The following is a 15,492-nucleotide window of genomic DNA, read 5'->3' on the forward strand; positions in this document are numbered from 1 at the left end:
CCAAATAAATTGCAATGTTTTTCCGATCTAAAATATGCGTTTAGCTTTTTCGTTTCGTTTTTAAATGAAAATTCCACAAATATAACCGCAATATATTGGAAAATAAATCACATTCCATATGGTATTTGAATATTTATAGAACAATAAATTGTATCTTAATCAAGCACAATTCATTGCTTAAGAACTCTGCACATGGGTATGTTTATCTAAACCCAGTTTTTGTGTGGAATTCTGTTGAATTGCTATCATCAAAATTGTATTCACATCGAGCGTAAAATACCGCTCCAATAGATTTTTAAATAGAATTAGAGATTTTTCATAATTTCGCTTAAATAAATCAAGGGCAGGTGAATTCGCAAATATAATAAATTTCAGATAACTGAAACAGATTCAGAAATCAAGAGTATCTCGAATACCGGCATAATTTAGTGTCTCTCTGCCTAGAGAGCAACCCCTATTAGCAAGGGCAAAACCAAAAACAAAAGCCTAAAAAAAAGGAAACATTTTTATCACTTACCACACAAATTCGAATTGCGCGACGCAAAGCAAAAAATGCGAGTGTAATAAATAAAAATAATAGCAACTGCAATTTTCGCACTATATTTTATGTATAATGTATAAAATGCGTGCCACAAACAAATACACTCACACACAGGCACACACACACACACGTACACATATACGAAACGTATAAAAATAATAAATTACTTCAATAGCCGGATAACTGCGAGCGAGCAGGAGGCGGTCGGGGTGGCTGTGCGAAATGGAGAAGAGCGTTTATTATGCGCACAATAAACGCGGCGGGCGCAGTGGCGACATAAATTAAATTTATGATGCTTATAAATATTCCACAGTCATTTGTAATACAGCAACAAGGAGGAGGACGAGCCGGCCAGGATAACGCAAGGATGCAGCCTGTCTGCCCAACAAATTGCCGCCAACAGGGGTAGCAATAGCAATACACACGCACACATAGACACACTCTCACTCTCATGCTGCGAAATAAGCGCTGATTTATGAATATGGGACGAGCAGTCCACAAAATGTCCCTGGGCCCATCAAGCACATTATGCGAGAACTTTAAATCAAATCATTTTAGGCACTCACCAAATGAGCAGCTCGACAGTGTTAAAAAGGTAGCTCGACTCGGTCATTAATACTAGAAGCGTTTTCATTTTACTAAAATCACAAATGATTGAGAGTGATTGACTCTCTTCGAAACGTAATCAAAATATATTAGAGACCTGGAATGTGAATAGATGATCTACTCTACTCTACTCTATTCTATGATTGACTTTGATTAGCTCGAAGCTATGAAGGTAGCTTGATCATTACTTTGGATGCATTTATAGGAAATTTTCTATGATTGATCATATAGATTATAAATCATAAAATTGTCAGCAGTACATCAAAGTCACAGCTCAGTTATGAAACCACAATGATTGACATTGATTGACGACCTAAGAATATCTCATTTCTCGTTTCATGAATCAAATGCGAAGATTGAGGAAGAAAATTAAATAGTTGCATAATGGCTAAAAGGATGAAGCCTCGAAAGTTAAGGACTGAAATCTTGTGAATCACACATACATAAAAATATAATTTAATTTAATAAAGTGAAACTTACAGATTTTCTTACTGATATATACAAAATTGATATCAATAATTTTTATAAAAATAAGTTATACAGAAAAGCTTAAATAATTTATGTATAAATTATTGATCGAAATTATCATTTACTTTGTCTTGTCTTGTTCCTAAAAACCACTCTCAATATATATATATCTATACATTCTATAGATAATAAATATTATAGTTTTCAAAGTAAAAAAATCTTTGTAAAATATTAAGTCAATACGATAAATGATATTGGAGCTTATGGGACATTCGAAGCTTATTTTTTAGGTAACTCAAATTCAATTTATAAATATCTAAACTGAGTATAGGATATTTGCTCGTCGCATTATAGAATTTTGCTTAGTTTCTGTTTTGCCAATAAGGTTAATAGAATTTTATATTGTTATATGTTAATGTGATTCCCGATTGAGGTAAATAATGTTATTATGCCGTAAATAAAAGCGAACGCACTTAAAAGCCAATTTTATGCCTTAAGTAGAATTCGTGAACAGGAAATATAAATCTATTAAACTGAACCGATTGCATATGTCTATATAAGTATATGTATACACATTCGAAAGTAAATTAATATGCAAAATCAATAAATATTAAATGCAATTAGCACTTGTTCGTATATCGCATTTAGCATATCGCGTAATTGCGATCGGTTCGAGGTTGACATTAAATTAGCTCATCTGAGAGAGTACATGGCGTTAAATGCAATTTTATCATAAATTCGATGTTTGACACTTGCGCCTAATTTATGTGCCCAAATGAGATTTAAATTGTTTAATTTAAGCTCCGCAGAACGTAAAGTTGCTCAGATCGTAAATTAGCCTGATTGCGATTTATTTCAGCTGCCGAAAACCGAGAGCAACAAAATACACACACAGACACACACACATACATGCATATATACAGAGAGCTTTTGCCAACACTTCAATGAATTTGTTTTTAACTAGACGACCGAGTCTGAAAACCCAAAGATTGCTGCTCTCAGCAGAGCTGGACTAAGCAAGCGCTTTGATCATTTGCATTGCAAATTGGGCTCGCTGTTGCCTCGCAAGCGCATAAAAATGAAGTAAATATATATTTTATGTTTCACTTGTCGTCGTTTAATGCCATAAAAATGGGTATGTGTCTTATTAACTGATGAGAATGTCGTTTAAAATACACGAAACCGGTATGGCACCAGCCAAGAGTCAGCCAAGCTGGCCGAAGCGCACCTAGCCGGGCTTCCAAGACCCAAGTGAGGGCGCCCCCAAATCCAAAGCGCCCCGTTACCTGCCTTGGCGTCATTAATTTTGGAATCGTAAAGCCCACAATATGTCAAATGAGACCACACAGCGTCGTAAAATTCAAAGTTTATGGCACTCGCGTCAGTTTCTGTCGAGGGTTCGGATTTGGTTTCGGTTTTGGTTTTGGTTTTCGCTTTGGTTTCGGCTTTTGGTTCGCTCGGTCTTTGAATTTTTGATCAGAGTGTGGCGTTTTTAATGGCTTCGCTTTAGGTGCTTTGCTGTCTAAATGTGTTGCGTGTCTCGGTTTATAAACGCTTGCCACAAAATTAAGCGTAACTTATTTGTCAACTCGGCCAAGATTTCGTTTTCGAATTTCGTTTGCGCCGGCAATGGGAAAACTTGAATTTCAATAGCCCAACACTTATCATTCAGAGCGTGCTGACACAACATGTTACTGCCGCCTTTACTAATTAGCCAACTCATTTTGTTGTTTATAATATCAAAGGCATTCACTAAACAAAACAGCTAAAAGCTCTTCTTTTTATCAAACGATTCAATAAAGTTTCTAAAAACGACAAATTTTATCAAGTTTCACTCATATCTTTTTCTTTATTTATATAATAATAACAAAATATACACTGAATTTTTTAAAATAAAAACTATTTCGAATCGCATCATTTTATTTTTCAAAATGAGAATATTTACAAAAATATTTTCATATAGTTTTTTTATTTCATAATTAAAGGGGTCTCGCAATAAAAAAATCTATGTTTTGAAAACTTTTTTTTAAATCTAACAAAATAATGCATAATAATTAAAAAATATATTTTTTTAACTTTTTAATTTTTATACCCTGAACCCATTGAAAATGGGAAATCAGGGTATAATGGTTTTGTTAAAATGTATGTAACAGGCAGAAGGAGGCGTGGCAGACCCCACAAAGTATATATATTCTTGATCAGGGCGACGAGCTGAGTCGATTTAGCCCTGTCCGTCTGTCTGTCCGTCCGTCCGTCCGTCCGTCCGTCCGTCCGTCCGTCCGTCTGTCCGTATGTTTGAACGCGTCGATTTCAGAAGATATAAGAGCTAGAGACTTCAACTTTTTTTTAAAATGTCCGTATATATCACGCGGATATCGAGTTTATCACTAAAAAACGATAACTCATTCCGATACTTTTTTATCGATAAAAAACCTTATCGAAGATCACTTTAAAAATTATATCTCCTACATCTTTCAAGCTAGAGTCTCCAAATTTAAAATGTATATTAAGATGTATTTTATACAATTTCGGTTTTTGTTAAAATTTACCCCCCACCCCTTAATCCACCCCCTCACCATCATCTTTGTAAAAGTCGTATATCAAATACTAGAGACTTGTGCTTCGGTATACACATACATTTCAACATTATAATTATGTTTTGAAAGTTTCATTACGATCGTACGTCTAGAAATTAAATTATTCATCAAATAAGTTATCATTATATTGCCACACTGCAGCGCAACCCAAGCGCAATCGCCTGTATATGTGAGTGTGTGTGTATGCGTGTGTTTGTTTGTATGTGTATGTGTGTGCGTTTGTTTGTTTGTATTCGTGTGTGTGTGTGCTAATTATTATTGAAATATCAGTTGCTTGTAGGGTTCAGGGGATCTCGTAGTCGAGCAGTCTCGACTAGAGCTTTCTTACTTGTTTTTTTTAATTTTTATCATTACTGTAAATATATATTTTTTAAAATTCTGAATTAATTTCATATTTAATTATTCATACAGAAATTGTTTTAATTTATATTTAATTATACGAAATTACACGAAATACATTTGATTGATTTTTCAATAAATAAAATCGTTTTAAAAAATTCGAGAGTTTTTCTTTCGTTTTAAAAAATCATTTAATTAATTTTTTTATTTTTTCAAATTAGGAAAAATAATACTTTCTAAAATTAAAATACATTAATTTCATTTTTATTTAAATAAATAAATTTTTAAAATTCCTGTAATTTTTAATAGATATTTTCATTTTAAAATTAGACTTGAATATTTTTGATCATTACTCGAATATACCATATTTCTAATAGAAAGATTTACTCACCCATATACTAGAGCTTTCTATTAGTTATATCAGTGTAGCCAAAATATATACGACAAATTGACTTTAGCACTTAATTTAAGTGTCGACGCAGCGCAAGACATAAACGACAGCGCCAAAATTATATAAAATCGAAATACACTCGATTGTAACTGATGGCCCATGGCAAGCGTAATAATCTTAAATGCTTTATAATAACCATAAATGTTTGAAATTCATGTGTCAAATGCCTTTTGGTCGCACAGCGAGTGGACGGACAGGCTCGACTGGGCCACTCGCAGCGTGGAGTCGCCCCCCCTGATCCACAGTATCTGGTCTCTGGTCTCTGGTCTCCGGACTGTGCCAACTGACCGACTAAATGCATGAAAATTGTTTATGACCGTTTCGTCTGTGTGTGTGTGTTTGGGTCTGTGGCGTATTTGAATTTAACTGATTTTTAATGTGCATGCAGACCCATCGAGAGTGACTGAGAGAGGGAGAGGGAGACGGAGGTAGAGGCTGGGGCCAAATTGCGAGGCTTGTGGGCGGCACGCAGTGTAAGATAAATAATCACATGGGGCATTACTTTGGGGTCGCCGTTTGCATTAGCCAATTTGCGGCAGTTTATGGCTGTATACATTTGGCATGATTGGGGGCTACTGTTTAATAAACTCGTTGATTTATGGCTAATTAAATTAGTTGCCGTATTAATTTATGCTTGTTTACGCGCTCATGCGCAATGGCTGCCTCAATGGGTCATTGCTACAGTCGCGGCTCGGCCAAGTGAGTGGATTTCATGATTAATGATCACAAAATTGGGTTGCTGTTGCCGTTGCTCTTGCCGTTCAGTTATACGCATGTGTGTGTGTGTGTGTGTGTGGCTGTGTATGTGTGTGTGTATCCAATATGTGTCAGAATTTCAACTCAACACCAAGAACTGTGTAACGCCCTGGCTGTCAGTTGTGCATCACGATTGGCAGCCAGCACATCAACTCATCGTCTCATCGACAGGCCCGAGGTCCCGCATCGCATCGCGAGTCGTGCTTGATTCACCTGGCTGGGGGCTTTTCAGGTGCTAACCACACATAACCGAAGCCCATTTCGGGCAGGCTTATCCCAAATGGCAATCAGCTTAATAACAGCCTCGTCTTAATGCCGATCACGGGTTTCTCTGCTCTCGCGCTGGCCAGTGAATGCTTTCTTGCCCCTCTACGCACTGTAATTATGTTGTATAGTGTAGTGATGTAAACCAACTGCCGTCTAGCTAGCCCCACAGCTTTCCACTGGCCACAACAGCTTGACTAAGATCATCAATAATCGATGGACTGAACGTAGGACTGACTACTTTCGCGAATGCTATGTAAAGTCAATCTATGGCACATTTTGTATTTGAATGTATTCAATTGTTCAATTGTTTCAATTCAAAATAATATCTTTAAGAATTTATTACTTGAAGACAAATTGTTTATTATATATCAAATCAAAATATACATACATTTATATCTCAGAGACTCCACCTCTTAAAGACGCCACCTCTTCTAGATTCTAGTGCTTATAGACTCTACCTCTTCAAGATTCTACTGCTTAGAGCCTCTACCTCGCAGAGACTCTACCTCTCAAAGGCTCTACCTCTTAGAAACCTTACTTCTTAGAGACTCTACCTCTTAGAGACTCAATCTCTTAGAAACTCCCTTCTCTCAGAGACTCTAACCTCTTAGAGACTCTACCCCTCTAAAGAGAGAGACTCTACTGCTTAGACTCTACCTCTTAGAGACTCTGCCTCTTTGAGACGGTACCTCTCAGAGGTTACACCACATAGATACTACCTCTACACAGTTATCGTGGATGAATCATTCCATATTTCAGTATAAATTCATGTACATTTCTACACCTCTTTCATTACATTCAGATAGATGTATATGCTCTACAATTTATGCAACGCAGAGAGGTTACAGTCGGCAGGTAGAGTTTCGCAATTATAAATGTGTTCGCATGCATTTGATGTTTATTATGCAATCTTAATTAATTTCGATATGATTGATATGATTCGAGCAGTAAAACAAAACAAGAGAAGAAAAAAAAAGAAACCCTTTCGAAAACTTTGCGCATAATAAATCACCCAAGCAAAAACGTGCACGCGGCAGACATTAGTCAAAGAGGCCAAAGGCAGGCCGTGTTTATTGTTGTTGCTGGCAAAACGCATAAACATTTTACAGCGCAAACAATTAACTAAAAATAACATAAAAGAGTAGGCACTGACCCAGCCAAACGGCAGACGGCAGACAACAGACAACAGACGGCAGACGGCAGACGGAGGCCAACAGACACAGAAACACAAAAATGATTTATGAACGCCACAATGGCATTTCGGGAAAGTTACATAAATTAACACATGTCTTCGCCGTAATGAGTCAGGTCTTGTCAAACGCCAGTTCCCAGTTGCCAGTCACCAGTTCCCAAAGGCAGTTAAACAGCCTAATAGAAGACACATATAATTAACTAACTACACTTTTACAGATTTTCTTTTGTCCAAAAAGGCACAAGATTTCACTAAACGTATTCAAAGGAGAGGGAATCTAGGATAAGTTGTTAAATATGATATGATATATATTGATTCTTATCAATGCATACATTGACATTATCATGAAGTCTGAGCTTGAGGATAGGGATACGCAAAAATCTGATTATTAATTTAATTTGAATAAATTATCAAATATTTTGTAACATTCAAATAACCATTTTTCATGGTAGCAATTTCATATACATCTATTAAATATTGTGAGTTTATAATCAGATCGATTAGTATGGATTTTAATCTAAATACTTTTCTGTATGCTCACAACTTTAAAGAATTAATTTTATAATTTTGTATAATTAAAATGTATTTTATAATATAATTAAACATAATTAAATAAATGATAAAATATCATCATTTATAAGTAACTTGTGGAAGTAATATTAAGATTAATTAAAAGATTGAATAGCTAGGCTATAAATGTTAAATGCCGTTCATACCAAATTAAAACAACTATAAATAATTGTTAAATAATTTTTGTTAATTTGTACTATTTTTATTTATTTATAGTAGCTAGGAATAATTAGAATTAAGACCAAATATAGCTAGAGTACAAATAGTTGGTCTTAATTCTAATTATTTCTAATTACTATAAATAAATAAAAAATAAAAAAGTTAAAATGTGGTCTTATTCTTAGCTTCGATCAATTTGTATTAAAGCCCATAATATTAAAGCCCATAATATTTGATCTCATCAACCTAAGCAGATTTAAACAAAAATTAGAAACAAAATGATTTCTTTACAGTATGCATAAATGCATAGGAAATTCATATAAAATATATAACAAAGTAATACATTCATTATAATTATAACAGTGTTTTAGTATAATTTTGTCCAGGGTTCTAGATTAATATAACATGTTGAAATTCGGCCTTCTATTCCATTGACAGCAATGCTTTGCGTTAATAATTAGTTTGGCAGTATGAAATAATTTCAGATTTCCCCTTTCATGCATAAATTAATCAGATGCAGACTATTTGAAATATTTGAAAGCCAAACGTTATGAGAAAAGTGCAATTCTGAAACTGACAGCAGGAATACCAAACGGGCAAAGTCTCTGTGGGAGTGAGAGAGAGAGAGAGAGAGAGAGAGAGTGTGTGTGTCCCACAATGACAACGGAATTGAAACAAAAGAGAGTGGAGCTGGGCTGGAGGGAAGACTGCGGAGCAGAGCAACAAATGAACTGCTAAGTTCATTCAAATGGGGCAAGCTGCAAACGCCGGCAATAAAGAATGTGCGCACATGTGCCCCCAGGACAATTCACAGATAGTCCGGCACACTCGCACACACATGCGAGAGACAAAAGCAGGCCGAGATACCAGATACCAGAGACGCGAGACGAACGACCAGATCCCAGATCCCAGATCCCAGGCTCGAGCTCCGGTTCAGGTCCGGGCAGACACTAATTCGATCCGATAATCATGGAGTCCCGCCAAAGGGCATGAATTGTAATTTCCTCTTTCGCGGAATTAACTGTCGGGCCCTGTCGCTCGCTCGGTTGGCTTTCAATGTTTTCCTTTCCCCCTCTCTAACTCCCTCTCTCTCTCTCTCTCGCTTTCATTATTGTTGCCCTGTTTCGCACACATTTTGAAAAAGTGGCTGTCGAGCCATTGTTTTTTTTTTTTGCCAAGCGCTTTGTATTTATGTGTCATATTTATTTATTTATTTAAAACATTGCGCTTTTGTTGTTTTACTTTTTCATATGGGCCCGTTGTTCGCTTTATCAGCCGTGTGCATCCGCTTCCATTGCAAGCCGAAAAGCCTGGAAGCCATTTATTTGCCAAGCATATGCTCCTCTATACCGTATTATCCTTTGAAGTTTAGACACTGTGTCTCTTTGTTTATGAACTAACTGCCAGCGAAATATATGTACATATATGTATATGTGTATGTATTTGCACATTTCCAATTATCGTAGAAAACATTTACGGTCGAAATTTGCATTATTTACGCTCAGGTTAACTGTAAATGTTTTTAGAGTTTGCTAGCATTAAGTATATTAGTGTAAGTATACTGGAAATATATATTTTAGGCTCAATCTGTACCAAAATAATTTTTAAAAAAATTTAAAAAAAAATAGAAAAAAATACCAAAGCGTTTAAATAGTTATATACAATAATATAAAATTATTAAAAAATATAAATGTCATACAAAAATGATCTAATAATTATTATAATATTCATTTTTAGATAAGCCTAATATATGTAAAAAATATATTGTTAAATTTATAGCTTAAATATATTTGCATAATTGTAAAAATAATTTAACTTGACTATATTTATTTATTCGCAACTTTATCTCTAATGCCATAAACTCAGTTTACGGTATCAATTAAATAAACTGATACGTTCGCTTTCTGATGGAAAAGCTTAGATAAACTAAAAAATTAATAAGATCATAATAAATACATCCTAACATGCATCACATGTAACAGTGATTGATTCGAACGCTCTGCTCAGATTGTGAAGCCGAGAGTAACAGCAAACAGAGAACATCTGTCCGAGAGCAATAAACAATAATAATACTAAGCGAAAAGCAACAATAATTTTTGCACAAATGCGAATAGACACGTAACCCCAGTCACAGAGAGAACTTAGGGAGAACACTGAAACGAAACGAGCCTGAATAAAATGCAAAAAGTTGTCTTTTTTTCTTCTGTATATGGGCCAGGACAAACCGCGGCATTTTTGCAGGAGAAGGGCGGAACGGGGGCGAAAAAGAAAAATAAAATCAGCATTTTTAGTAGTTAATTTAATTTATTGCAGCATTTTTATGGTTGACTTTATTGCATAATAAAACATAATTTACTGCGCCATTGAGACTTTTGCGTTTGCGTCGATAATTCTAAAGCGCAGCCATATTCCCGGCCCGGGTCGCTCCGGCTTTGCCCGGCCTGATGCGGGCTGATGCGGTTGGGTGTGGAGCGGGACGGGCTGGGCTAGCTAAAGTTGGGCGCGACGAGGATGGCAGAGGGCTGGACGATAACACTGGCGGGCAGACTTCAACTTCCATCGAGACATTTGGTTAACGTGAGCGCCACGAGAATTGCCTCCTGGGCACAGATGGAAGTTGCTCATGTGTGTGTGAGTGAGTGTGAGTGCGTGGGTAAATCGGCGCGATGTAAAGCAGGCCAAATCATATGTACATAACAAATGTCTGTCGCTGATTAAGGCTTCAAATGTATCACCAACCATGTGAATTATAGGCCATAGAAATATATTTTATTTATATATTTAATATATTATCAGTGCTTACAGAGAAAATGTTATCTGAAATACATATTTTGAATTATCTTAAGTCGGATTCTAAATAAAAATATACAATATTAAAATTTGGTATACTTGTAATTATTTTATAGAATATTATGCATATCAACCGTTCGATTGTCATTCGAGATAATTCGCTATATAACTAATTCTATAAAACAAATATACAAGTATACATTTTTAATAATCTCAGTTCGTACTCTTAATATGAATAGGAAATCTTAGAGTTTATGTTACTTATAACTATTTTATAAAATATTCTTCAGAGTATCCAGTTTAAGCCCAATGCTCACATTAAAAGAGAAACGATACATTATATCCTGTATACAAAATAGCTTAAATTTTGAAATGAAACGATCCTTGAGTCAGAGATAGTCGAAAACGTTTGAAATACATTTTAATGTTATTATATATTTGTAGACTCTTTGGACATTATTATGATGGGAATAAATCAAGAGATTTGGCTTGTAAAGAGCTAAATCAAACATGTTGTTAGAGTACATTACTTGAGTAAGGATTCTACATTATAATATTAACATTAATAGTATTGGAAAAAAATCAGAATAATAATAAATAAATAGAAATTAAATATATATGATTGGGAATATGGATAATTTTATTAAGCTTAAAAAGAACTTTTTTCAAATATCTTGATCGGGTTACTTTTCATTACATTAAGTATAATATACCTATTTTGCATTCAGACTATCTCAATGGCTGTAATTGATTTATTTATTTTATCAAATATATATTCACATATTTATTGTTACAAATTTATATATTAAATATCTAATAAAATATTTCTTCATATCAAAATGAATTCCTTTGGAATTTCTTTCCTGGGTTCCATTGAAATCTATCCCGGCTATTTTTTGTTATTCACTCTATTTCAGAGCTCCGCTTCATTTGCAAGTTATAGCCGAGTCATTTGATTTAAGCACCAATTAACAAGAGAACACAATATCCACATCGCCGTCGCCATCGCCATCGCCATCAGCGGCCGATTACACGGCCATTCAGTCCTACCGCAACATAGCCCACTTTCCACTGGGACCCACTGCGGCGTGTAACACAAACATTCCATCAGAGAGTCGCATATAACTCATTCGGCGAGCCCATCAAATCGAATTGCAACTGTGGCCCGGCACTGGGCGGCTCTATAAAAGCGGCAGCCGCTTGGGCCAGGGTCAACAGTCAAGTGTGAAGCCGTCGAGGATGCATCTCCAGGAACTGCTATTGGTCGCCGTCGCAGTGGTGCTGCCCCAGTGCCCCAGGGCATTGCGCTACAGCCAGGGCACCGGCGACGAGAACTGCGAGACTCTCAAGTCCGAGATTCACCTGATCAAGGAGGAGTTCGACGAGCTGGGCCGCATGCAGCGCACCTGCAACGCCGACGTCATAGTCAACAAGTGCGAGGGGCTCTGCAACAGCCAGGTGCAGCCCTCGGTGATAACTCCGACGGGGTTTCTGAAAGTGAGCATAGCCATGTACAGCACCGATTCACCCGCTTACTCTCTCTCTCTCTCTCTCTCTCGTTTCTCTATTCTAGGAGTGCTATTGCTGCCGCGAAAGCTTCCTCAAGGAGAAGGTCATCACGCTGACCCACTGCTACGATCCGGACGGCACTCGCCTCTCCTCCCCCGAGATGGCCACCATGGACATTCGCCTGCGGGAGCCAACTGAATGCAAATGCTTCAAGTGCGGCGACTTTACACGCTAATCCATTCCGCACCCCGATCCCAATCCCAGTCATCAGCTTAAACCAAATAAAGTCGCCCCAACTCACGGGCTCTTGCCTCCCACAAATATTCAATTGTTGTTTCTATTGCCTCCAGGATAACAGCTGTGCGTTTGCTATGCTGATTGACATCCAGTTGATGTGCCCGCCGGCCGCCTTTCGACAGTCAATTGATTCCAAGCGCAAACTCCACATCCAATATTGCATATTTTGCCAATTTACCCGAGGCTCTGCAGCAAACATTCGGATGTTTTCTCATTCACAGCTTGAGGTTTTGTTTTTTTGTTTAGCTCTGCAGCATCTGGCTAGAATATTTTTTGCACAGATTATGCCAAGTTTTTTCATGGCGAACTAATTCTAGGAAAAAACAGAGAGGAATTGTTCAATTGTAACGGGTTGCTCAGGCTTTGCTAATTAGAGCTGTCAAAAAAAGCTCTGCAACTTTTTCAGCTCTAAAATATTTTGGAAAAATGTTTTAAAACAAAATACTTTTAAAGGAAATGTAAAAAATTAATTAAAAAGGCAGACAAAAATTTGCATGAGGTATATACATAAATATATAGAGAACGATTAGCTAACTAGAGGCTTTTCCTAATTGAGGGTATTGTAATTAAAAATTTTTAATAATCTCTCTTATTTCCAAATTATGAACAGCTGAATTTTATATTTGATGGTGGGTCAAAAAAGCTGTGAGCCACTGTATGTACAGTTTGAAATTTCGTTTTTTTTTTATTTACACAGAAATCAAATTACCGAGATTTAATGAAAACGAATTTCAAGAGGATGAAATATTTTATGTTGTCGATTTATCGCGATTTCTGATTAATTGACTCGACGATTACTTGATTTTCGATAAATATAAGTGGTTCAATAGAAATAGCACATGTAGAATTAACTAAAAATCCACCTAGTACAGTGAAACCAAAGAGAAGCTCAATATACTGACCGTTCAATTAATGCAAGTATTTTACTATTTAGGCAACACAACTTCAGACAATGGCTCCAGAATGAATGTTATGTTTAAGGAATTTTAATAAAACCCTACATTAAACATATAGTATTATCTAGATTGAGGAACCTGCTTCAGAGTCCGACTAGAGGTATGCCCAACTATTTGCTCACATCCGTAACTTGTAATGAGAGCTGCCAGCCCCGTGGCTTCACGCAGTGAAAGGTGCGTGACTCGATCAGTGAAGTCACTAGCTGTCCCCCTTCTCTCTCTCTCTCTCTCCCTCTCTCTCTTTCTGTCTCACTCTGTGAGTGCTCAGTGCCTGAAGATGCGCTAATGCATGTTATATATAATTTATATTGTGTCGGCACGTTGCGCTGTTGTTGATGGAGCAACTGACGCGATGCCACCCAACAAAGGCTCCATCCAGTGGCTGCTGGCTGAGGCCGTTACTGTTGCTGTTGCTCCGATCGGGGCTGTTGTTAATGGGCGTGCCAGCTAAATTATGAGTTTCGCACAGTCCGAAAGACAGTGAGAGAGGGAGACGGAGGCACAGCCAGCCAGGCAGCCAGGCAGCTGGTGATTATATGGATAGCGGCAGAATGCTTAAGTAAATTACAGTGCGTGCAAATGTGCTTGTGAACATGAAATTATAATTCAGCCCGCTGCAAAACGCGCACCAATTTACAATTAAGCAACCGGCGTATGCGCCTCGTGCACTCGCTTTTTAATCAACGTGGCCCAGCCCGTGGACACCGACTGCACACACACACAACAACAACAACAACAGCAACTGCAACTGCAACTAAATAACAGCTCACAAACCAAGTCCTGAATGTTCTCTCTTCAGTCTTCGGTCTTCGGTCTCCAGTCTAAGTGCAGTTTATGCTTGATTATTATGTTTTGCGCGAGGCCTCTTTCCGGGTGGGTAGGCACAGCACTACAACTCTATATACAGAGAAGGAGAGGGACAGAGGAGAGAGAGAGAGAGAGAGAGAGGGAGAGGGAGCGAGAGTGATACGGCTGCCTAATGAGTCAATTTGAAATTAAAATCGGTTTAAGCGAATACTTTATTAGCCATATAGCAGAAACACTCAGTCGACTGACTAGCTGGTCATTATTGACAGCAGCAGCGATAGAAGTTGGCAACAATGTTGCCAGAGCTCATTCCATATTGACAAAATGATCGACTAACTGATGCTCTACAGAAGGGTGGAACGATTTAAATGGAAATGATTTAAAAGATGACAAATTTAGATATATTGAAGACATATATTTCTATATATGATTTTATATGTGTACTAGATATAGAGAGGAGAAGGAAAATACAATAGAGAAGAAGAGAGAGAGAGTGAGCGAATAATAGATATATATCGGCAGATTATATTCAGTATTGACAATATGAACAGACTCTCTATATAAGGTCAAACGTTTCAAGTGTGCAGGAAATTATCCAACAGATGAACAACTCTTGCAATGTACAGTAGATTTCGGATATAGAGACTCCGCTTATAGCGTCCGTACGGTTATTGATTTTATAATAATGATTCTATAATATAATATTTCCTGGAAAGAGGAGAAAGGGATATTACCCATATTATACTCACATTCTATACAAAGTTTAAGCCTTGCCTATGTGCCCTATACACAGAATGAATCCAAGTAAAAAGTCAGAGTATTTGCTTATTAGTGTAATTAAATTGGAGCCTACTTTGTATTAACTATGATAGTAATATTATACAATCTCTTTTGAGCACTTAAGTTCATGAGCAAGACTACGGTTACATTGTAGGCAAAGCTGATTAAGTATGACTTAATTAGCAACTATAATTGACCTCATAAAAAGCTTAAAATATGAGTTTCAATGAGAAGTGAATGATGTGTGTATGCATGTAAAAATGTATTTAAATCTAAACATATTTGTAGAATTTATTCAAAATAATACAAAAAGAACAAAAGCGTCAACTTGTTAGTGACTTGTAAGATCTGTCTGACTTAGTGTCACATAGATGTTATAAACAAAGCTCAAGCGTAATTATATTTAG

At 36.6% G+C, this 15,492-nt stretch overlaps 1 protein-coding gene across 1 annotated transcript; it reads left to right on the forward strand.

The window, feature by feature from the left end:
* Positions 1–11,646: 11,646 nt before the first annotated feature.
* Pburs (bursicon subunit partner of burs) lies at positions 11,647–12,569 on the forward strand. The gene is made up of 2 exons (XM_030388355.2): positions 11,647–12,233; positions 12,310–12,569. Exons 1-2 carry the CDS (start codon positions 11,976–11,978, stop codon positions 12,478–12,480), a joined length of 429 nt encoding a protein of 142 aa, XP_030244215.1. The 5' UTR covers positions 11,647–11,975; the 3' UTR covers positions 12,481–12,569.
* Positions 12,570–15,492: the final 2,923 nt, after the last annotated feature.

The sequence above is a fragment of the Drosophila navojoa genome, chromosome 3, assembly GCF_054131105.1.
Source record: "Drosophila navojoa isolate 15081-1374.11 chromosome 3, UAZ_NAV_1.0, whole genome shotgun sequence".
NCBI classification, from domain to species: Eukaryota; Metazoa; Arthropoda; class Insecta; order Diptera; family Drosophilidae; genus Drosophila; species Drosophila navojoa.